Source organism: Tamandua tetradactyla, chromosome 16 (assembly GCF_023851605.1).
Source record: "Tamandua tetradactyla isolate mTamTet1 chromosome 16, mTamTet1.pri, whole genome shotgun sequence".
Taxonomy (NCBI): Eukaryota; Metazoa; Chordata; class Mammalia; order Pilosa; family Myrmecophagidae; genus Tamandua; species Tamandua tetradactyla.
In genome coordinates, this window is record NC_135342.1 from 62121970 (window position 1) to 62145910 (window position 23941).

A 23941-nucleotide genomic window follows, 5' to 3' on the forward strand; every position below is an offset into this window, starting at 1 on the left:
CTGCGGGCGGCTGCTGGCTGCTGCGGGCAGCGGGGTTAAGTACTTCGCCGGCGTCCGGGCCTAGGCGCAAGACTGGAGCTTGTAACCCGTGCCTCGGATTCCGAGGTGCCGTCGCACGTCATGGGTCTCCGCGTCTGTCCCTACCGCGCGGCGCTGCACCCTGTTGGCCTTCTGTTTCTTTTGCTGCTACTAATGCTGCTTGCGGACCCTGCACTGCCGGCTCGACGTCACCCCCCTGTGGTACTGGGTGAGAAGCGTGTCTGGTCGTGGGTCTGTCCGCCCGCCCGGCAAGATGGGGTGTGGAGTTCTCTTTAGCGTCCACGTCTATCCTGACTGTCTTGTCACCTGGGTCTCCGTCATGCTGAGTGCTAATGTAGTTAGCCTCTCCCACCTGCTCTCGTTTAATATAGGGTGAATGGGAAGGTTATCGTATGGTTGTCCATCGCCCAACGGTGCACGTAAGCCCAAGCTCTGCTGCACCTTATTTCTTAGTTGGAAAGAACCCATCCGTAGATGACACCCCATCGGCATTGACCAGGACCTGGATAGGTTTTCTCCCTTCTCGGGCCCCACAGGTTTCAGAGGGCATTACCAAAAGGAAGCTCTTCAGAGACAGAATTGCTCCACTTAGGGAAAGCAGACTTCCGCAGCTCCTTTGCTCAACTTACCAAATGGATGGTGTTGGACGTGAGGAGGAGGTGCAAGGGGAACTGAGGCTGGTTGAAGACAGGGTTTGGACAGTGGCCATGAACAAGTGTTAGAGAATATTTAGCTACATGACTGTACCTTCACCTCAGATCTCCTTGCCAGACCTAGCTGGACTAGGCTGTGTTGAGGCTAGAGCTGGTGACCCTCTGCCCACCCACTCCCTGGCCCCAGCCCTGACCTTCAAGCCAGATAAGGCAACTGTAGGAGCCATAGTGTCTCTCTATGGAGGCCAACAAGGATGAGGCCTCTTAATCTGGGGGGATCTTGGGTGCCTCATTCAGGCCCTCACTCCTACCTAGAGAGAGCTGCTATGTGATTGGCCACCTAGGACTTCTGAGGGCAGAGGCATACTAGATCTATGTCATGTACAGGTGACATACTGAATCTGGCTGTAGCTTACCCCCATGTTGTTTCTGCTGTGGATGACGTAGATGATAGAAGGGGAGGAACTAAAGGCAGGATGGCTGCAGGAGGTCCCCCACCCAGGGCTCTGGACCAGGAAATGCTCCAGGGAGATGCTGGCCCCAGGTTGGCCATGGGATTTGGACTAACTTGTCCCTTCCGTCCCTAAGCTTGTAGGATTGGACTGATTATAGTTCCCAGAGAGGAAGTCTGTGCTGAGGAAGCACAGAGAACCCACTGACCCAGCCCTGGTGTGAGGGAAGTCTTCCTGGAGTTGGCTGTAGCTGAGGCAAGGAGAATTCCAGATAGAGGGAACCATATGTGAGAAGGAAAGAGGTAAATGGTCCAGGCTAGCTGGAATAGAGTGGGGAAAGGGTGGGCTTTGCAGGGCTCGTGACTGCTTGAGGCATCTGGACTTTATCCTGGAGGCTTCAGGGAGCCATGCGTGGGCCAGTGACATTCTGAGTGAGAGGTGGAAACTATGGTCCTGCCCAGAACCTTGTCTGTTCAGCCTTCTCACTGGACTTGATGCTAACTCTGTACTCATTAATGTAATTGTTCTTTGATTATCCTAGATCATAGTAGAGGAGCCTCAGGTCCTGCCCAGGGCCACAGAACTGCTGGAATCCTAAAATGTCCAACTTCTTGGAGTGAGGCTGCCAGTATTAACTTTGGGATACCCTCTGATAGGTTGCAGATGAGCTGTTCCTGGGCAGAGCATCCAAGGGGGACCAAACTCTAGGAGTAGGGCCTGGATTATTTATGGAGGAAGCAGAAGCCAGAGAAGTGATATAGAAGAAGATCCTAGGCAGAATGTGGGTACGATAGACGAGCCATTTCTCCCAGCCTCAGTCTCCTCATCTGTAAAGTGAAGATAATAAGGGAGTCCCTTCCAAGTGTTATTGGGTGTGAAAGGCACATGGATGGCCTTGTCTTAGTTCAAAGCACAGAGGAACTCAGGAAGTGGTCACTGCTATTTCTAGAGGCCACATAGGGCCAGGGCAAAGGACGTACAGGCAAAGAAGATCTGGTGACTTCCCTTTTCAACAGTTTCCTCTTTGTGGAGCTGGTGACTGAGGTCTCTGCATTATGCTGTCTAGTCCACAGGCATACCATTCAGAGACCATACCCATAACATGCTGGAAGACTCCACGCTTCTGCTCTCCAGGGCTGCCGCCAGGACACTGTGAGATGGTACAAAGGGAGGGCACACTCAGCTCATGGCTAGGTACACCTTGATGCCCAGGACAGCCAAGTGTTGGTTGTTTATTCAACGATCATGGAGCCCAAGTGGGGTTATGTTTGGGACATGGGGGTAGATGAAACCAGAAAATTCTCTGACAGTATGTAGACCATGTAGGCCTTGAATGTGCGGCAGTGATGCAAAGTGTTACAAGGTACCCAGGGCTCTGAGAGGACAGGATAGCTGGCTAGGGTGGAGGGAAGTCATCCTTGGAGCTTGACCACACCTACTTCCCAAGGACTGTGGCTGGAATGATGTGTTTTTCCATGTAGCTGTGCATCTGACACAGGATCCAGGTGTGCCAAGATGTTAGGACTCTCTAGATGATCTGCCCACTGGGACCTTACTGAGCTCTGACCTTTAGCAAGACTGGGGACCTTGGTAGACTAGCAGGTGCCACTGTCAGCTTCTCTCAGCTGTATTTCTGTTGATCACCTCCCTTTGGCAAGCCTGTCCTATAACACCTCTGGATTCAGTTTTAGCCTAATTAAGTGGCCCGGTGTTCCGTTCTGTTCCATACCCCCTTTCTCAGGATGAATGAGGTCCTGTCTACTTTGTTGTAGCCTGGAATATGTAGCTGTAGGTGGAAGGCCTTTGGGTTCAGACTTGGGGAGGGGGAGGGTGAGTTGTAGCTGATGCCTGGGCTCTCTTTGGCCAAATTTTGGGGGTTTTGGAAATCAGAAGGGTTTCCTAGCCCCACCTAGCTGGAGCTCTCAGCTGAGGGATATATGTAGAAATCATATGTAGAGGTCTGTGTATGTTTGTGGGGGTGGGGGTGATATAGGCCAAGAACTCATTTAACCGATAAGGAAACAGGCCCAGCGTGGGAAAGTGACTTGCCCTTCAACCCCCTTCCACTAACCTGAATGGTCCAGGAGGATGTGCCAGTGAAAATCCTGGGGTTGGGAAAAGTATTATTGGGTTTTCCCCCCGAAAACACACCAGGTCTTTCCCAAATGTCCCAAGGGGAGTGCATCTGTGGACTTGTCTCATACTCTGCTGTGAATCACACAGTTGTAGCAGCTTTTTTAAAAAAAAAGTTTTTTATTGTGAAATGTAAGATATATACAAAAAAGCAATAAATTTCCAAGTACATTTTCACAAGTAGTTATAGAACAGATTTATAGTTTGGTGTGGGTCACAGTTCCATGATTTTTCTTTTTTACTTCTAATTGCTCCAAGATACTGGAGACCAAAAGAAATATCAATATAGTGATTCAGCAGTCATACTTATTTGTTAAATCCTATCTTCTCTGTTATACTCCTTCTCTTTTTTGTGAAAAATAACATATATACAAAACAATAAATTTCAAAGCATATCACAACAATTAGTTGTAGAACAGATTTCGGAGTTTGGTATGGATTACAGTTCCACAATTTTAGGGTTTTATTTCTAGCTGCTCTAATGTACTACAGACTAAAAGAAATATCAATATAACGATTCAGCATTCATACTCATTTGTTAATCCCTACCTTCTCTGTTTAACTCCACCATCAACTTTGATCTTTTTCCCACTCTTTAGGGGTATTTGGCTATGCCCATTTTAACTTTTTCATTTTGTAAGTGACTGTTGATAATATGGGATCGAGGGATGAAACTAGCTGATGTTCTGGAGAGGCTGGCCCCTCTACATTTCAGGACTTATCTGGTCCAGGGTTATTTGGAGGTTGAAGGTTTCTGGAAAGTTACCCTAGTGCATGGTACCTTTGTAGAGTCTTATATAATGCCCTAGGTATTCTTTTTTCTTTAATTTTTATTGATAACGCTTAACATATGAACATATAAACATTCTTAGCATACAAACATTTCATATCTGGTGTATAGTCAGTGTCTTGTCTCACAATATCATCACATAGTTGTATATTAATTGCCATGATTATTTTTTGAACATTTGCATCACTCCAGGAAAAGAAAGAAAAAAGAAAAAATTCATACATATGCCGAGGTATTCTTTAGGATTAGCAGAAATGGTTTTGGTTGGGGTTTGGCAAATTATGATAGGTAGCAATGTCTAACTGAAGCTTGTGTAAGAGTTACCCCCAGAGTAGCCTCTCGACTCTATTTGAACTCATCTAATAGTATCATCTACTGATACCTTATTGTTATACTTCATTTCTCCCTTTTGGTCAGGATGGCATTGTTGAGCCCATGGTGCCAGGGTCAGGCTCATCCCTGGGAGTCATATCCCACGTGTGGCAGCTTTTCTGCACAGAGAGGGTACCCTGGTGATTCGAGAAGGTACAGAAGGGGAAACCGAGGCAGAGGCTGGCCTGTGAGTCAAAGTCCCTGCTCTCTGATTTTTCTACTCTCAGCACTATGCTTCAGTGACCCCTGGGAGGGAGTTGTAGTTGTAGTCTTCAAAGTTCTTGGGGGTCTCCAGCTTGCCAAGCCCAGGCCTCATGCATGACCCATGCCCCCTGCAGTGCCTGGTGATTTGGGCAACCAGCTGGAGGCGAAGCTGGACAAACCAACGGTCGTGCACTACCTCTGCTCTAAGAGGACCGACAACTACTTCACACTATGGCTGAACCTTGAATTGCTGCTGCCTGTCATTATTGACTGTTGGATCGACAATATCAGGTGAGAGCAGGGGACATATGGACAGTATGCTGCTCACTGACAGAACCCAAGAGGCCTCTGGAGCTCATTTCCATCTCATCTCCACATCAAGAGACCCTGACACTCTCGCCATTCTCTGAGACTGGTTGACACCATCCCTGTACTCTCCTAGAAAGGACTTTCCTCCTCCTGCTGCTGCTCTTGTCTGTATCCTCTCCAGTTCAGGCCTTGCCTCTCTGAGCCATACCTCACACAGGTTTCTAAGCCCCAGCCCCTGTATATAGGCCCAGTATAGCCCCTATGCCTTCCCTTGCCTGTGATCTGGCCTCACCTGCCCCTTCTAGCTGCTTGTTTTTCTAGAACACACTATGTCTCTATACCTTTGCACATGCTGTGCTTTTAGCCTGGAATGCTATCCCTTTGCCTCAAAAATTTCCATTTACCCTTTAAAACCTGACCTAGTACTTTCTTGAGGCCTTCCCCAACTGTTAACCTCTCCTTCCTCCAGACTATGTTCATATTTCTTCTAACCCTCTAAGAATGTTTCCCCAGTAATGATAGTATACTAAAGAATTACTATATATTGAACATAGGCACTGTGTATTTTTCATATTTTCTTTCGTTTAATCATACTATGACACAAGTATTATTTTAAAATCTGTTTTACAGATGAGGAAATCTGGAAGCTCAGAAGAGTTACAAAATTGCCTAGGATCATTCAGCAAATAAGTGGCAGAACCAGGATTCAAACCAAGACTTGTGTGACTCTGAGCTGAGGTTCCCTCTCAGATTGAGCACCCTGAAGATAGGGACTATATCTGTTCTATTTTTATAACATTGGAGCCAGGAACACAGTTGTTGCTTGATAGATATTTGAGCTGAATCAAGTCTCACACATTAAGTTTTTCTGGCGGGCATGCTAACTAGTTCTCCAGGGACCTTACCCTTCCCTGTTGTTTATAATGCCTGCTTCATTGACTCTTTCCTTCCTTATGTGTGATCAGGGTTATTTTGGGTGGTTGATCTGCATTTCTATTTTTGTTGCACAGCCATGGCCTCAAGTACTGCCAAATGGAGATGTGGGCTGGTGCCAGGAGGGGCTTCTCTACATTCATTGGTCCTCTAACCTGTGTACTGCACAGAATGCTTTGGCTTGCCAGAACAGTTTTCTGTACTTTACTGGTTGGCCGTTTTGGTAATCTATAGATTGTCCTGGAGAGAGTGGGCCTCCAGGATATTTGTCATAATATCTGGGCCAGTGTTGGGGATTGTGTCACCTTGCTGTGGCTAACTTTTAACGGGGGTGGGATGTGAGACCAACAGAAACTACAGATCTAGCCTTTGTTTTCTGGGGCACATTTGCCTCCTTGGTATCCAGGGAGGCCAGAGCAAAGTTTCTGGACTGGCACAAGGTTTTTCTTTTCTCTGCCCTTAGCCTGTCCCCCTCATGTCTCCAGGCCTTGCTGACCCCTAACCCCCAGGAGGGGGTATACAGCAGCCGTGGACTCCTGTTTGGTTCTGTTCCATACTCACCCATGGACGCTGTGATATAAAATGTGGTTGTTTTAACTGCTGAGTTTATGGTAGTTTGTTATACAACAATGGAAAACTAAAATACAGGGCTGTTGGGGATCCTAGGTTGCTGGTGGTCCACATCCTACATTCTTATGCTCTGGCTCTTTAAGAATTTGCTAGTCAAGCCCTCGGCATTGTGGTTACAGTCTGGCAGATGATAAGGCTCTGAGACACGTGGTGGGGCACCCGGAATTTAACCATTCCCTGCATGGATGGTGTGGTGGAAGGAGGCTAGCTGCTGGTTCAAAGCCCAGAGCAAGTGGGAGCCAGCTCTAGCTACTTGGTTCTGCACAAGGCCTTTCTCCTGTTATCCTCACCATCCCCATCATTTCTCCAGGTCTTGCCCACCTACCCATTCCCCCCACCCACCCACCCCCACCCCACCCCCCGGTTGAGAGAAAGAAGCGCCAGCCCTGAAGTCGGATCTGTCTGATTCTGTTGTAGTGGGTGGAAGGAGCTGAACCTTTGGAGACAGTGTTATGGGAACATGTGAGCTTGGGCTACTTCTTGGGGTTAAGTGTGATGCTCATGGCAGGGCTGGTGCTTCTTTCTCTCAAGCAAAACAGAGATCCTGGTGGTTTTTCAGAAGAATATCCTCATTCCCTGGGGATGTCAGGGGGAAGGGAATGTTGCCTTGACAGGGGTCCTGGGTCAGGTCTTTGGAGTGGTGGGGGTCTTCATTTGGATGTGATTACTCTGATCTGAGTTTTATAAACTTATTTTGCCACTTTTTGATCTCCTATACATCTGACCAAACCTGGGGTGGAAAGGGAGTGTGACTCAGGACACAGGAGGTATTGGGACACACCAAGCTCAGCATCACCTCCTGGTCACTGGCTTGGTATCCCCTCCTGGCAGGCTGATCTACAACAGAACATCCCGGGCCAGTCAGTTCCCCGATGGCGTGGATGTGCGTGTCCCTGGCTTTGGGAAGACTTTCTCCCTGGAGTTCCTGGACCCCAGCAAAAGCAGTGTGGGTATGTAGCCCTCACTCATGCCCTCTGGGAACAAGGCTGAGGGTTCTTCTGGATTCCTGGGGTGAGAAGAACCCTGTCAGTTTGATGAGGGTAGCACCTGTGAGCTTCCCTGACCATTATGGGCCCTGTAGTACCCCTCCAGTGACCTCACTGTAGTAGACGTCACAGTCTCCTTGGTGTAAGTGTGGGTGGCTCACACTGGCTGTACCCTCTAATCCTGTGCATTTCTGTCCATAGGTTCCTATTTCCATACCATGGTGGAGAGCCTTGTGACTTGGGGCTACACACGGGGTGAAGACGTCCGGGGGGCCCCCTATGACTGGCGTCGAGCCCCAAGTAAGAAGACTCTTTTCTTCCCTCCCTGACGTCTTGGGAGGCAGGAATGAGGAGGTCACAGCCACCACAGGCCCTGGGCTTGCCCTTTCCCTATCAGGCCTTTGGTATCAAGTCACATTGTCCCCTGCTCCCCGAAGTCTTGGGCCGTGGGATTGGGGGTAAGGGGGTCACAACCACTGCCCCTAGTCAGTCCTGTCCATGTCCTTCCCATCTCTCACCCTAGAAACTCTGGGCCTGAGTCTGGAGGAGAGATGAAGCTGAGGGGGAGAAAAGGAGTCTCTTTGTTTCCTCCCTTCATGGAAGCAGAGGGGAATGCAGATCACTCCCACGTGGGTTTTAAAACTCTTCCTAGGCACCTATTCCTGGGTCAGGCCTGAGAAATAGCCTGTGATTTGGGCCATAGCATCTTTCCTGCCTGACTCGCACCTGGCTCTGGCCTGCAGATGAAAATGGGCCCTACTTTGTGGCCCTCAAGGAGATGATCGAGGAGATGCACCAGCTGTACAGGAGCCCTGTGGTGCTGGTTGCCCACAGCATGGGCAACATGTACATGCTCTACTTTCTGCAGCAACAGCCACAGACTTGGAAGGACAAGTATATTCATTCCTTCATGGCACTGGGTGCACCCTGGGGAGGTGTGGCCAAGACCCTGCGTGTCCTGGCATCAGGTAAGACCCTGTCTGGCCCAGCATGGGGGGCTGGCGTTGGGAAGACCACCTTCTTTCCCTCCTGAGCACTGTCTCTTTTCCTGGATCAGCACCCCTCTTTCTCCAATGTGGCATTCTTTTTCAAACATTTGTTTTTCCAAACAGAAATCTAATACCATCCCTAATTCCATGTCCAGATAATAGCATTTGCATATATGTGCATACATGTACTGCACACACATATACACATATATACTGAGTGCTCAGGCCCGGCTTGGCTGACCTAACTTTTTTTTTTTTAATTATTTTTTAAATTTTCCTAATTTGGTTTTAACTAAAGTCTTTCCTCTAACCCTCAGCCTCACTTGTTCATCCCACCTTTCTCCCTGAGAGAGAAGGTTAGATTATAGTTTCCTGTTCATGAGTTGTACCTCCATTTGTGGGTGAGGGAAGCCTTGTTTGCCTCCATGGGCAGCAGGGGGAGGAAGTAGATGAGACTTGGCTGAGCCTGCTTGCCAGGCACTTGGAAAAACTGCCTTCTTTTCTGTCCATCTCCAATATGCCTGTCAGCTGCAACTGTAGGGTAGGGTTTTCCTTTCTACTAGGGCTGGGTATGAGCTCCATGGCCCCTCACTTTGGGAGCTGAGTCAGAGCTGTGCAACATGTCTGATAAGCTTCTTCCTTAAGTCACCAATATCACCTGACCAGTCTGTTGCTCTGCTGGTCACTGTGGTTGGGTCAGACCTGGTGCCTTTCCCGGTAGTGACCCTGGATTAGTTGAACAATGAGTCCAGGGCTTAGAGACTCAGATAGAGGGCTAGAGCTCATTATAGTCACTTAACTCTGTCCAGCTTTGACCTGGAAGGCCAGATGTGGGCACCTCCTGATCTGAGATGGGACCCTCTGGGCCCTGACCCCTTTCAGAACTTTTCCATGAACCCCCTTGGAGCTTTGCCTCAGATGTGGGGAAACTTCTGTCAGGCCCTGTAAGTCTGGGAACAGGGATGAAGGGGTCCGTAGACACCTAGGGGCTTCTCTTTTCTTAGGGGTCCTAGAGCCAGGCCCCACTAAGCAGAGTATGGCCCTATAGTCAGTCAGAGAGGCACCACCTCTGCTTTTAGGCACAGAGTAGGGTGACAGGTCATCATGGGTCCTGAACAGGTCACAGTCCCCTGTTCTCAAGTTCTAGTTTACTCCCCAGAGTTCCCACTAGTGAGTGTTGTATTTGTAGCACACCTGTGTGCCAAGGGCTCTGACTTTGTCTACACCCTCCCTTCCTGCCCTGCCTCCAGAAGGGCCAGCTGCCTAGGCCAGATACAGGCAGGTGGGTGGGATAAGACCCAAGAATGGCCAAATTCTGAGCCTAGAAAAAGAAAACATTTACATAGCTCAGTGTATTAAAGGAGAAAGAAGAATGTGCCTTTGGGCTGCCAACCTGCTGATTCACCTTAGACATAGTGCCTACAGGCCCAGGGATAAATGTTCAGAGGAGGGTGCCATTTACAGATGAGGAAACAGATGATAAATTGCCCTGTGGATGTCTGCTGTCTGAATCCCTAAGGACAAATTATAAAAGGAAAGAAAGAAGTCATGGTTTTGTGCTTTCCAGACATAGCAAAAATAAAGGGAAGCAATAAAAGCCAGTGCAGGGTTGGTAGTTACAATGTATTGATGATAAAAACTTAGAAATGTCCGAGTGTTGACTGGGCCATTGGCTGGGGTCTGGGAGGGGGCCTGGTGGTAGATGTGCTCCCCAGCCAGCTCACATTCCTGAGCACAGACTGACTGGCGCTCTCTCCCTGTAGGGGACAACAACCGGATCCCGGTCATTGGGCCCCTGAAGATCCGGGAGCAGCAGCGATCTGCCATCTCTACCAGCTGGCTGCTGCCCTACAACTATACTTGGCCACCTGAGAAGGTGTTTGTGTATACACCCACCACCAACTACACACTGCGGGATTATCGCCAGTTCTTCCAGGACATTGGCTTTGAGGATGGCTGGTTTATGCGGCAGGACACGGAGGGGCTGGTTGAAGCCACGGTGCCTCCTGGTGTGCGGTTGCACTGCCTCTATGGTACTGGTGTCCCCACACCAGAGTCCTTCCACTATGAGAGCTTCCCTGACCGCGACCCAAAAATTTGCTTTGGTGATGGGGATGGCACTGTGAATGTGCAGAGTGCCCTGCAGTGCCAAACTTGGCGCGACCACCAGGAGCACCAAGTGTCCTTACAGGTGCTGCCAGGCAGCGAGCACATCGAGATGCTGGCCAGTGGCACAACCCTGGCCTATCTGAAACGCATGCTCCTTGGGCCCTGATTTCTGCATCCAGCAGGGGCTGATAGATGGTTTGACCACAACCGCTTTTCTTGGCCTCTGGGTCTGCCATAGCCCACAAGTTTAGCAAAGCCTTTGACTAACCAGCCAAGGCCCTGGGTCTTGGAATGCAAAGTGTCTGTCATGGGGAAATGTATTTCTAATCTTCCCTCTGTGGGGGTGAAGAAGGAAGAAACTGAATCTGAACTCAAGGCACCTCTGAGGGAAAAATGCTACTGATAATGGAATTATTGTGGTCTCAGGACTGGCTCCATTGGGTGGATTGGCTAGCACCTAGTCCCAATCCCCAGCTCCAGGGTTGTGCAGTCTCCCTGTTCGTTTGTCCTCCTTACACTTGCCCACTGGGGTCTGGCCCCTCAACCTTCCTGTGATAGTTATTACTGAGCAGTGGTCTCTGTCCCCAAGGATTCCAGAGCAGGCTTCTGGCCCTCAGGGTAACCCCTCCCCGACACAGGCCATAGCCCTAGTCGCAGGTGGACCTGCCACTTTGGGGCTGATTTTTGGAAGTTTAATTCTGATTTCCTGGGGCAGTCCAGTTTCCCCTGCAGGCAGGGGCTGGTTGTTGTATTCTCCATGTTTCCCAGGTACTGGGGCATTCATTCCTACCTCCCTCACCTCTAGAAGCTGACTGGGAAGCTCAGGATTGGGCAGCAGATGGACCTCAGTTCTGTGAGCCATGTCCCAGGAACCCTAATCCCCTTGGTTGGGCTCTTGGCTACAGTGTTAATCATGACTTCCTTTGTTTTTTTGAACTGTGGCCCAGGGATGAAAACAGGACCCAATGCCATGGTCTTCAGGTGCTTGTGGAGAAAGGGAGCTCAAGTAAGCAGCCAAAGCCACCCAGAACTGCCCTGTGCTGCCCTCCCTCTAACCTACTTCCACACCACCTGGCCACCCTGCCCTATAGTCTCTCCAGTACCCAAGTGGACTGAGAGGAGGTGGGGCCCCTGACAAGCACCTGCCCTTCTCTTGACAGCTGAGCAGTGCTCAGTCTACGGTAATTGGCTCAGAAATTTTAGTGGGCCTGATGGGCTAATCCTTGGCATCTTGGGGCTCCCCTAGGTTTTCTTACTGCCCCAGAGGTGCTGCATAGGTCTCCTGATAGCAAGAATGGAGAGGATCTGAACCTGCCTTGTTGGCAGTGGGTTTCAAGTGGGTGACTGGCTCCTTAGGCCAAGGTTTGGGTCTGTCCTCACTGGTGGGCCCCAAAGCCACAATCAGGGACCCTTGGGCCAGATTCTGCTGTTCTTCCACAGAGTTTCTGCAGAGCTTGGTTTTTTTCTATTGCATACATGCCCAGCATCTGTTTCTCCCTTTGTTTCTGAGTGGCGGACCCTGAGTGGGGCCCTGAGCAACTGTACCTCTGTTCTAGCAATAAAGTATTATGGATGCGGTAAGGTGCCCTGGCCTAGGCTCTGCTCTCAGCATGAGGAGAGGGAGATGATAGAAGGGTGAGGGGGCTAAAGAGGTGATCAGGGGCTGGACCTTTACTGCTGCCTTGAGGGATTCTTTCAATGCCAAGGCATGGCCCCTGCACCCTTTTTGGACTTCATTCTCCTGCCTCTGAGAGGTGCCCTCTCTCCTGGAATCCAGTTCTTCTAAGGTGTTGGAATCCAGCTGCTGCCTTTGCCTCTCCCCCATCTGGTCAGCAGTCCCTGTGTGCCATCCCAGAGCTGGGGGCCAAGAACAGTTCTGTCCTGCAAGTCACTCTGGTTAGATTTCTTTTTCCTTCTGTCTTCTCCCAACTTTCAGGTCTCAGCAGACTTAGGACCTAGAGTTCTTTTTGGGACATGATGCTTTCCCTTTGCTTCTTCAGGCTTATCTGCCACCTGTCCATCTTTGGGACAGAGAGAGACCAAGGAATGAAGAGAAGCAGATAAGATTGGTATGGACAGAGACCAGATGGAGAGAGATGGGAAGATACAGGGACAGAGAGACTGGAGACCAAACGTAGACGGAGACAGAGAAACAAATAGAGTCTGAGACAGGGATATGTGGGTAGGGACCCCCAATCCTTGCCTCTCACATGGATATTCACTAGTTGGATCCCCAGGCTTTGAAATACCCTGGACCACCAGAGGGTGCTCTGAACCTTCTCACAGCACCAGTTTTTTCTTTTTGTTGTTGTGCATGGGCAGGCCTGGGGAATTGAACCCAGGTCTTTCTTTTTTGTTTTTTTAGAGCACCAGTTTTTAGCCAAGCCTGGAGGAAGGGGCTGCCCCAAGAGAGGACACAAACCAGTTCAGTGCTGGCCTCCATAAAAGGATGACAGCACAAAAGGGCACAAACCCTTACCCCCTGGACCTACCAGTCCTGAGCTGTTTCAACTTCACTACCCTTGGTTTAACAGCTACAGAGGTAGGGCCTGGAATCAGAGGAGACTTTAGGACCAGGATACCCAAGTTCGAATCCCAACTGGGTTATCCCAGACAAGTAGCTCTGAGTGTTTCCTTAACTACCCTAAGCCCCCATTTCCTCATCCAGAGAATGGGGGGTGACTAATATCCCCTGCAGGTGGTCCTAAGGAACACTGATGGTGCTGTTAGGTACCTGACTAGTGCTTGGTACACAGTGGGATTCCTGCTTACTGGTTGCTATAAATGACTGAGACAGTGAGGCCAGAAGTCTGGAGCTGGCAGTGGCTGTTGCAAGGACAAGAGGACCGGCTGCCATTGAGTGACCCAAAAGTGTTCAGAGCTCTCCCTCTGCCAGCAAGGCAGGAAGAAGCAACTGAGGAAACAGGATTCTAATGATTCCAAATATATAAACACATTCACATTGGAAATGTAATTCAAGCAAAGGGCATAACCAGAACAGCACCAGCTTAGAGCTCCTCAAGGATTTGATTGCCATCTCAGCGCTACAGAGAGCCTTCTATAATAATTTAGGTAGGGAGACAGATTTCAATATGTAATTTAGAAGGATGTCCTGCCCTGTGGGGATGGGTTGGAGGGAACAGGATAGGGGCTGGGAGGCTACTGGGGGGTTATGGGGTGTCCAGGAATGGCTCGGAAGAAGAGGGAGGAGGAATGGTCTAGGGTTCACTTATCTCTGTCTGGGTCAGGGTGCAGGGAGAGCAGGGGTTTGGGTGTGGTCAGTCTGGAACCACAGGATGTAAATTGACATGTGGTTGGGGAAATAACCCCTCGGCCCAAGAGAGGGTCAGCATTTGAGGTGTGTGAATGGGAGCTATGGGGGAGGGCTCCATTTCCCGGGGGCTCAGAAGGCCTGAGACAGAAACCCAGAACCGCCAGAGAAAAGGAGTCCCAGAAAAAGGGTCAGCCAGAGGGAGAGGTGGAAAATAGGAGAAGCAGCTCCCCCCAGAGGAGTGTTAGCAGCGTTAGGCAAGATGAGGATTGAAAAATGTCCTCAGGCCAGAGCCTCAGAGAGGCCCAAGGTTGGCTGCAGGAGCAGGACAGTGTTTTCGTGCCTGATGGGCCCTACAAGGACATGTGGTGGCCTGAGCAGTGAATGTGGGAGGACAAGTCTAGGGAGTGTGTTTCTCCCTAGGGTCTAGGTACGGCCCGCGTGGGCTCCGGAAGCACCGCCATCCGCGGGCCCGCGCGAAGTCGAGCGGCTTGTCCCGACGTGGCGCGTGCTGTCGCGATCCGGCGGCGGGTGACGTAGCAGGGGCGGGGCCTGAGTGGCGGCGGCGGCCTTGGCGGCCGCGCTACCAAGCATCTTGGCTGCGGTGGCTACGGGGAGGTAACGGGCCGGGCTGCGGACGCGCCGCGTCGGGGCAGCGCGGCCTGGGCCGGGGCCGGGGTCGGGCCCGCTTGCAGTCGGGCGGAGCTCTCAGTGCCGCCGCCGGCGCCGCGTGCGGGATGCGGGTACCCGGGCTGGGAGCCCTTCACGGGGAGGCCGGGCCGGCGGCGCGTGCGGGAGAAGGAGCGGGAGTGGGGGCGAGGGGGCTAGCATGGCAGAGTGAGACGCTGTGAATGTGAGAGCGGCCCTGAGCGTATGACAGACTCCGAGTGTGAGGGAGACTGTTTGTGTGAAACGCGTGCACACACACACCCTGGGTATGAGCGAGGCGCCGTGTGTGTGTGTGTGTGTGTGTGTGTGTGTGTGTGTGAGAGAGAGAGAGAGAGAGAGAGAGACCTTGGAGGTGTGTGTGTGTGTGTGTGTGTGTGAGAGAGAGAGAGAGAGAGAGAGAGAGACCTTGAGCCTGAGGTGACTCTGGGAGTGTGCAAGAAGCTGAGTTTAAGACTGAGTGTGTGAGACCCCAGGAGAGGGTGGGGTGGAGAGAGAGAGACAGACGGACAGATAGACACCCTGGGCATGGGGGAGACTCCATGTGAGATCCTGAGTCTGAGGGTGACTGGGAGTGTGAGACCTTGAATGTGAGGGTGATGTGGTGGGTGTGAGACTATGTGTGAGATCCTACAAATGAAGGAGAGTGTGTTAGATACTGCGTGTGAGGGTAACTGAGTGTGCAAGAGACCGAGTGTGAGGGTGATTCAGAGTAACTGTTGTGAGTATGTGAGAGACTGTGAGGAGGAGAATTCTGGGTTGTGAGACTGTGAGTATCAGAGATGGAGAGTATGAATGTTCAAGAGATCCTAAGCATGAGAGACTCTAAGAGTAAGAGGGAGACTGAGTGTGAGATACTCTGAGGATGAAAGTGGTGAGAGAGGAGTGAGTGTGAGGGAGGCTCTTGAGTGTGAGAGGGATTAAGAGTGTAAGACTGAGTGTGCGAGAGACCATTGAGAGTGGTCCTGAGTGTGAGACTTTGTGAGTTGTGTGACCATGTGAGATATTCCAAGTGTGAGACTCTGATTATAAGAATCTGTGATGTGTGAGAGACTGAGCAATTGAGAGACATTGTGAATCTGTGAGATTCTCCAAATGTGAGAAAATGAAGGGTGCGAGACTGAATATGTACTAGACTGTGAGCATGTAAAAGCATGCAAGACTGTTTCAGAGATTCCAAATGCAAAGCCATGAGTATGTCAGAGAACTGTGTGAGGATGAGGTGGGGTGACAGTGGTTTCTCTGTGTTCTGAAGCCAGGGTGGGAGTGGTGGCTACCACTCTTACCCTGGATCCAAGTAGACTCCCAGGGCCCAGGTGTGAGTGCTTAGGCCCAGTTTACCCTGAAAAGGTGGGAGGTGACCCTGGGCACTCGTGCTGGGTTCCTACTCATCCCTCTTTGAGGCTGGTATAGATTGGCTTCTGCCCACTCCTTGCATGGGAGCAAAGCTTCTCGGAAATGTGGCAAGATTTTGTCTAGTATTCAGGCTTGGAGAGTTGGAATATAGGAGCTAGGCAATGGTATGTTCCTGTTATTATGACTCTTTTGAGGGTCCTCTTATCCTGTCATCTTGTTTAATCATCTCATGCCATGATGTAAGGAGATATTTGGGTAACATTCTGAAAATTCTTCACTAACTCAGTTCTAAGCAAGCAGTCTGGTTACCATGTTGTATAATGGACAGTATAAGCTGGAAGCAACAATTAATTCAACAGATGCTTTGGAGTATTTCTCATATGTAATTGGTTAGATACTTGGTGACATAGATTAAGTTTCTGCCTGTCATGGAAGAAAAAACACAGGCAGTGAATCTAGCACCCTGATAACAGAATGCTCAGCCATCTGGTGCGTTATCTGAGAGCTGCTTCCAGATTTGACTAGGAGGAGTAAACTTTTCAATGTCTGTGAATGCTTCCTGAGGTCATTTTTACCTCTCTTTTCCTGCTGTTAGGACCCTCAGGAAATGGCCCAGGGTGCCTTATTGACTAGAATCCCATTGTACACTCATGGCTTTTGCTTCTCCACTTTGAACTCAGATTGTCATTCAAGTTGTTATATTTGGTTTTCCTTTCCTGACAAGTGTGTGGAGAGCCACAAGCTTTATATTCTCCTATTTTCCTTACCTCTTCCTCCTTCCCTGTCTGGCTATGGACATATTTTTGTTGCACACCAAAAGCTTATGCCAGTTATGTGACCTATTTCCTTGGACCGTCTTGGCACCAGAAATTTCCTGAACCTCTGTGCCTTCTGCTGTAGTTTCTAGAATGTGGATATATTTCTACAAAAGTTACGCCACCAGTACTCATGGGATCTGAGATCTGGGACTCAGGGAGCAACAGCTGTCTAGGTAGGCATGATTTGAGATGACCAGACTAGTTCTCTGACTTGTTTTTGGCCTGGTTGCCACAGTTACAACCCCTGTGGGTGTGAAGGATTTATCAGAGTACTGCCCCTGCCACCCTGTTTAGATTTTACAAAGGGAAGAATCCTGCTGATTACTAGGTTCATTGTTTGATAAATTGCCTCTTACTCTCTGTTGCAGAGATTAAATGGTCCAGACAGATGAGTGGAATTAGGCTCTGCTGTGGAAACTTCATTTTCTTCTCAGCACCTTACCTGTTTGTGATGAGGTGGCTTATGGAAGTATGATGTTCCAGTAATTCCTGACAGGTGAATATTACTGCTTTGTTCTTTGTTAGCTTTCTTGGAGCTTTCTGGTTTGTAGAGTTTAGTTATTTGTGTATAATATGAACAAGATACTTGTAAAGAGAATGGCTCACATATAATTTACAGATCTCTTTCTTAGTGTTATATATGCAATATATAAGTATATGTGCATAAAAATAAATACATTAAATTATATGAATAATACATATTTATTAAATAAGTTCATATTTATTTACAGTACATCTCTTTCTAAATAGTAATTTGTGGTGGTTTACAATTAAAGATACTTGCAATAAGTTTGTCAAAAAAGAAAATAGAAAACCAAAAACTGTGGAAAGATTAGATAGCAAATATAACAGAGAGGGCAATTATCTACAACTACGATTGGGAGCTGAATTTGATCTTGAGTGGTTCCTGGTATCCTAGATAAAAACACAAACATAAAGGGTCTCATAATTTTTGTTATTTGATAGAAGTATAATTAATATATGTATATTTTAAGTTCAAGCATTTTTTAAATGAATGCATACTGATTATGGAAACTTCATAAAACTCTGAGAAATATAGCAAAGGAAATGTTCTCTGTGTTTCCACCACAAAGTTAAGATTTTGGTGTATTTTTCAACAGCATTTCATTTTTTTTTTCTTTCTAGTCATCAGTTATAAAAGAGGTCTTAAATCGAGTTTGTAGGATTTTCTTTGTAATTGAACTTTGATCTCCCCGCCCCCCCTCCCCCCAAAAAAATGCATCTTGCAATTTCATTTTGTGAGTTACATGGTAAGTTCCTCTAATCTGCTGCAGAGGCTTGGAAAATAGGATGAAAAGCCTTTTGGAATGCTGATTGTATCCTTACCACTAAGTTTTACAACTGGCTTTTCATGACAGGGCTTTATAGGATATGTTGAATGATTCAGAGATTTTCAACAGTAATTTTAGAAAGACGTTATAAAGAGAGCAACTGAGAGGCTGATGTTATGTGTGATCTTCACATTCCAGTGTTTCCTTTCAACTGGGTAAAAAGTGAAGGCAGAATGATGACCAACTCAGGGAGAGTGATCTGGTAGATTTTTGATGACCCCCGCTCCCCCCATACCAGACTGTCTAGCTAGAGGTAATGACTTAAGCCCCTTGACTCAGTGATTTTCATCCCACTATTGCAGAGGGTCTATAAATCCATGTCCACTCCAAGCATTTTTTTGGAATGTATATAGATACTGTTGTGACTATGTAAATGAAAATTAGTTCAAAGCCATTATTGTAGTCACAGTAGCTTTTTTTTAAAACAAAACTTTCAATTTCAAACTTACAGGATAGTTGCAAAGATAATACAGTTTCCATACAGAGAAATCCAACATACCCCACCCAACCCTAGATATCCAGATCTACCAATTTTAACAGTTTTCCACCCTTTGCTGTATCATTCTGTCTATTGTATGACTGTTTATCTATTCATCTATCATTCATCCATATGTTTTTTTTAACATTTGAGAGCAGGTTGCCCACATCATTCTGAACACATGGTACTTCCCTATAGATTTCCAGAAAACAAGGATATCACTTATTTTCAAAACGTTTTTTATTGTAAAATGCAATATATATACAAAGCAAAGAAAGAAAAAAGCAGTAATTTTCAAAGCACCCTTCATCACATAGTTACAGAACAGACCCCAAAGTTTGTCATAGGCTACCATTCCACCATCTCAGATTTTTCCTTCCAGCTGCTTCCAAACACCAGAAGCTAGAAGGATATTAATATAGCGATTCAGCAGTCGTACTCATCTACCAAATCTATTCTCTCTTTTATACCTGCTCATTCTCCTTTGATCCTTCTCCCTTCTATAAAGATCTTTGGGCAGTGCCCATTCTGATTTTTTCATGTTAAGAAGGGGTGTCCACACTAAAGGATAGGGGCGTGGAAATAAGTGATAACAATGGAGAAGCTGGTCCCTCTGGCTTTCAGGACTTATCTGTCCTAGAAACCCTCTGGAAATTATAGGTTCCAGGAAAGCAAACTTAGTGCATGAAGCCATTATAGAAGGAATATTCACTTTTATGTAAACACTTTAAAATGCAATTATCAAGTTCAAGAAATTTAATATTGATATAAAGTTTATATTTTATATTCCAAATTTTTCTTATATCCCAATAATGTCTTTTTGAGCTTTTTCTCCTCCATTCTTAGATCTCATCCAGTATTGTATATTGCATTAGACCGTCATTATTTCTTTAGTTTCTATTTGTTTGTGGTTACCATGGAACTTAAATTTAACATCCTAAATCTATAACAATCTCATTTGCTTTGATACGAACTTAACTTCCATATGTTCTGATACCCCACCAAATCCCCAACTTTATGTAGTTCTTGTCACAAATTACATATTTGTACATTATAAGTCCAAAGCTATTGATTTATTATTACATTTTATGCATTTACCTTTTAATCCTATATGAAGTAAGTAAAGAGTGGAATTACAAATAAAAAATGTAACAGTAGCGGCATTTATATTTAAGCAAGTCATTATCTTAACCAGAGATCTTTATTTCTTCATATGGCTTCAGTCAGTTGCCTAGTGTCCTTTCCTTTGAATCTGCAGAACTCGCTTTGGCATTTCTCATAGACCAGTCTAGTGGTGACAAGTCCTTCAGATTTTGTGTATCTGTGAATGTCTTATTTCTTCCTCATATTTGAAAGACAGTTTTGTTGGACACAGAATTCCTGATTGCATTGTTTGCTTTCAGCTCTTTAAATAGGTCTTCCCGTTACCATCTTGCCTCTGTGGTTTCCAATGAGAAACTGGCACAGTTTTATTGAGGCTTCTTTGTATGTGACATGCTGCTTCTCTCTTGTGGCATTCAGAATTCTCTCTTTATCTTTGGCATTTGACGGTTTGATTATAATATGCTACAGCATTGGTCTATTTGGGTTTATCTAGTTGGAGTTTGTTGAGCATCTTGAATGTGTATATTTATGTCTTTTGTTAAATTTAGGAAGTTTTCAGCCATTGTTTTCTGAATATTCTCTCTACCCCTTGCTCTGTTTCTTATCTTTCTGGCACACCTTCAATGCATATATTTGTATGCTTGATCATGTCCCATAGTTTCCTCAGGTGCTCTTCACTTTTCTTCATTCTTTCCTCTTTCTGCTCTGTGGACTGGATAATTTCAATTGTCTTATCTAGAAGTTCATTGATTCTTTCTTCTGCTGGCTCTAATTTGCTATTGAACCCCTCTAGGGAATTTTTAATGTCTGTTACTGTACTCTTCAGCTTTGTTTTGTTCATTTTCATAATTTCCATCTCTTTATTGATATTGTCTTTGTGTTCTTCTGTCATTTTCCTGATTTCCTTTAGTTCTTTGTCCATAGACCATTTTTAAAAAGTCTTTGTCTGCTTTGTCCTTGGTTTGGTCCTCATTAATGGTTTCTAATGCTTTAATCTTCTCCTTTGCCTGGGCCATCACTTCCAATATCTTTGTATGTTTATATAATCTTTTGTTGAAACCTGGACATTTTGATATTTTAATGTGTTATCATTGGAATATAGACCCAAGGTCAATGTGATCCCAGACTGAGCACTGACCCTCTGGTGATCTTGTACTGGGTATTGCAAGTGAGGCATCTAAAACAGAAGGAACACAGAAACTAGTTGAAATAACTGAAGGTAAGAAAATACAAGAGAGTGAATTAACTGTGAAGGCAGATATATGTACTAGAAACTTTAGAGGAACAGGGATTTGATTTTTAGCTCTTCTATATCCTTGCTGACTTTATGTCTACTTACTCTGTAGATAATTGAGAGAAGTGTGTTGAGGTCTCCTGTTATAATTGTGGATTTGTCTATTTCTCCTTTCAGATCCATCAGTTTTTGCTTTATGTTTTTTAAAGCTTTGTAAAAAAACATTTTTTTTATTGTGAAGTATAACATATATACAAAAAAGAAATAAATTTCAAAGTACATTGTAACAAGTAGTTATAGAACAAATTTCAGAGTTTGGTATGGGTTACAATTCTGTAATTTTAAGTTTTTCCTTCAAGCTGCTCCAAGATACTGGAGACTAAAAGAAATATCGATATGATAATTCAGCAGTCATACTCATTTTTTAAATCCTATCTTCTCTGTTATAACTCTTCCTTCTCCTTTGATCCTTTTCCCAATTTTTAGGGATATTTGGACTATGCACATTTGAACTTTTTCATGTTGGAAAGGGCTGTTAATAGTATGAGATGAGGGGATGGAACTAGTTGATGTTCTGGAGAGGCTGGCCCCTCTGGGTTTCAGGCCTGGCCTAGGAACCAGTTTGTAGAATTGTGGTTTGTAGAACCCAAACTACAATCTGGGTTGTAGGTTTTTGGAAGTAATTATAGTGCATGAAGTTTTTTTAGAGTCTCAGATAGAGCCCTACGTGTTCTTTACAGTTGGCAGAAATGTTTTGTTTGGGGTTTGGAAAACCATGGTAAATAGCAATATCTAGCTGAAGCTTATGTAAAAGTAGCCTCCACAATAGTTTTCGACTCTATTTGAACTCTCTCAGCCACTGATTCCTTATTTTGTTACAATTCTTTTCCCCCATTTGGTCATACAGGCATTGTCGATCCCAAGGTGTCAAGGCCAGGCTCACCCTTGGGATTCGAATCCCACGTTGCCAGGGAGACTTTCACCCTTGAGGTCATGTGCCACACAGAGGGGAGGATAATAGTTTTACTTGCAGAATTGGGCTTAGAGAGAGGGGGCCACATATGAACAACAAAAGAAGTCTTCTGGAAATAACTCTTAGGCATAATTATAGATAGGTTTAGCTTCTCTGCTACATAAATAAATTTCACAACAGCAAGTCTCAAGATCAAGGACTTGGCCTATTGACTTGGGAGTCCCTAATGTTTGAGACAGTATCAGGGCTTTCCCCAGTGGTAAAGGTTAATAGTTTCCATATTTTTTCTCCCGTCCCTCAAGGGACTTTACCAATACTTTTTTTTTTTTTTTTTAACTTTTTTTATTATGTAATATAACGTATGTACAAAGCAAAGAAAGAAAAAGGCAATTTTCAAAGCACCCTTCAAGAAGTTGTCACAGGACAGACCCCAGAGTTTGTCGTGGACTACTATACCATCTTCTTAGATTTTTCTTTTAAGCTGCTCCAAAATATAGGAGGCTAAAGGAATAAATATTTTTTTTCTCATCACAATTAACTTATTTTTCCTTTTTTTGTGAGAAATACCACATATGCAAAAAAGCAATAAATTTCAAAGCTAGCATAACAATTAGTTGTGGAACAGATTTCAGAGTTTGGTGTGGCTTACAATCTACAATTTTAAGTTTTTACTTCTAGCTGCTCTAAGATACTGGAGACTAAAAGAAGTATAAGTTTAATGATTCAGCAATCATATTTGTCTGTTAAACCCTACCTTCTCTGTATAACTCCACCATCACCTTTGATCTTTCTATCCCATTCTTTAAGGGTATTTGGGTTGTGACCATTCTAACTTTTTCATGTTGGAAGGGGTGCCAATACTTTTTAATTTTCTGTTGAGCATACTCTGTGATATATCCAGACATTATGTTAAACTGTACAGAATTACAAGCCCTCATTCCCATTCTAGGCTCCATGTGTTTGGGTTGTTTAAATTATCTATTCACCCTGATACTGTGTCACACATTAGGGACACCCAAATCAATAGGCCAAACCCTTTATTTTGAGATTTGCTCTTGTGAAGCTTATGTATGTAGTGGGAAGCTTAGCCTAACTATAGGTATGCCTAAGAGTTATGTCCAGAGGACCTCTTTTGTCGCTCATATGTAGCCTCTCAGTCCAACCCTACGAATGAAATCAATGCCTTCCCCACTACATGGGACATGACATCCAGGGGTGAAAGTTACCCTGGTGGCATGGGATTTGAATCCCAGGGGTGACCCTGGCCCTGGCACCATGGGATCAACAATGCCATCCTGACCAAAAGGGAGAAAAGAAGTATAACAAATAAGGTATCAGTGGCAGAGAGAGTTCAAATAAAGTTGAGAAGCTACTCTGGAGGTCACTCTTACGCAAGCTTCAGTTAAGACATTGCTACCTACCATAACTACCATAATCAAAACCATTCCTGCCAATCCTAAAGAACATCTAGGGCATTATATAAGATTCTATAAAGTTTCCATGCACTAGGGTAACTTTCCAGAAACGTATAACCTCCAGATGGGTCTGTTCTAGTTTGCTAGCTGCCGGAATGCAATGTACTAGAAACAGAACAGCTTTTAAAAAGGGGAATTTAATAAGTTGCTAGTTTACAGTTCTAAGGCTGAGATAATGTCCCAGTTAAAGCAAATCTATAGCAATGTCCAATTAAAGGCATCCATGGAAAGACACCTTGGTTCAAGAAGGCCAATGAAGTTCAGGGTTTCTCTCTCAATTGTGAAGGCACATGGTGAACATAATCAAGCCTTCTCTCTCTCTCTCAGCTGGAAGGAAACATGGCAAACACGGCATCATCTGCTAGCTTTCTCTCTTGGCTTCCTGTTTCATGAAGCTCCCCAGGAGGTGTTTTCCTTCTTCATCTCCAAAGGTCGCTGGTTAATGGACTCTCTGCTTCTCATGGCTATGTCATTCTTCTTTGCTCTCTCCGAATCTCTCATTCTCCAAAATGTTTACTCTTTTATAGGACTCCAGTAAACCAATCAAGACCCACCCAAATGGATGGAGACATACCTCCACCTAACCCAGTTTAACTGCCACTCTTGATTAAATCA

At 46.0% G+C, this 23941-nt stretch overlaps 2 protein-coding genes across 3 annotated transcripts in view; both read left to right on the forward strand.

Annotated features, from left to right (window-relative positions):
• Positions 1–10773, forward strand: PLA2G15 (phospholipase A2 group XV). 2 transcript variants are annotated; one of them, XM_077132825.1, is made up of 6 exons: positions 1–247; positions 4778–4934; positions 7347–7465; positions 7703–7801; positions 8245–8469; positions 10254–10773. In XM_077132825.1, the coding sequence occupies exons 1-6, from the start codon at positions 121–123 to the stop codon at positions 10763–10765; spliced, it is 1239 nt and encodes a 412-aa protein (XP_076988940.1). In that variant the 5' UTR covers positions 1–120; the 3' UTR covers positions 10766–10773. The 2 variants fall into 2 exon arrangements, with proteins under 2 accessions (XP_076988940.1, XP_076988941.1); XM_077132826.1 differs by having other exon boundaries at positions 8370–8469; positions 10254–10470.
• A 6320-nt stretch (positions 10774–17093) lies between these two features.
• Positions 17094–23941, forward strand: part of SLC7A6 (solute carrier family 7 member 6) — a 49457-nt gene continuing 42609 nt past the window's right edge. Inside the window, exon 1 of the mRNA XM_077132824.1 lies at positions 17094–17206. The gene's annotated coding sequence lies outside the window, so the exon portion shown is untranslated. The remainder of the gene's footprint in view (positions 17207–23941) is intronic.

Excerpts from the sequence above, each read along its gene's own strand:
- PLA2G15 (XM_077132825.1), top strand. The coding sequence starts at position 121 with ATGGGTCTCCGCGTCTGTCCCTACCGCGCGGCGCTGCACCCTGTTGGC. Across the intron at positions 4,935-7,346 it reads TGTTGGATCGACAATATCAG|GCTGATCTACAACAGAACAT; the intron begins GTGAGAGCAGGG and ends CCCTCCTGGCAG. Across the intron at positions 7,466-7,702 it reads CCCCAGCAAAAGCAGTGTGG|GTTCCTATTTCCATACCATG; the intron begins GTATGTAGCCCT and ends TTCTGTCCATAG.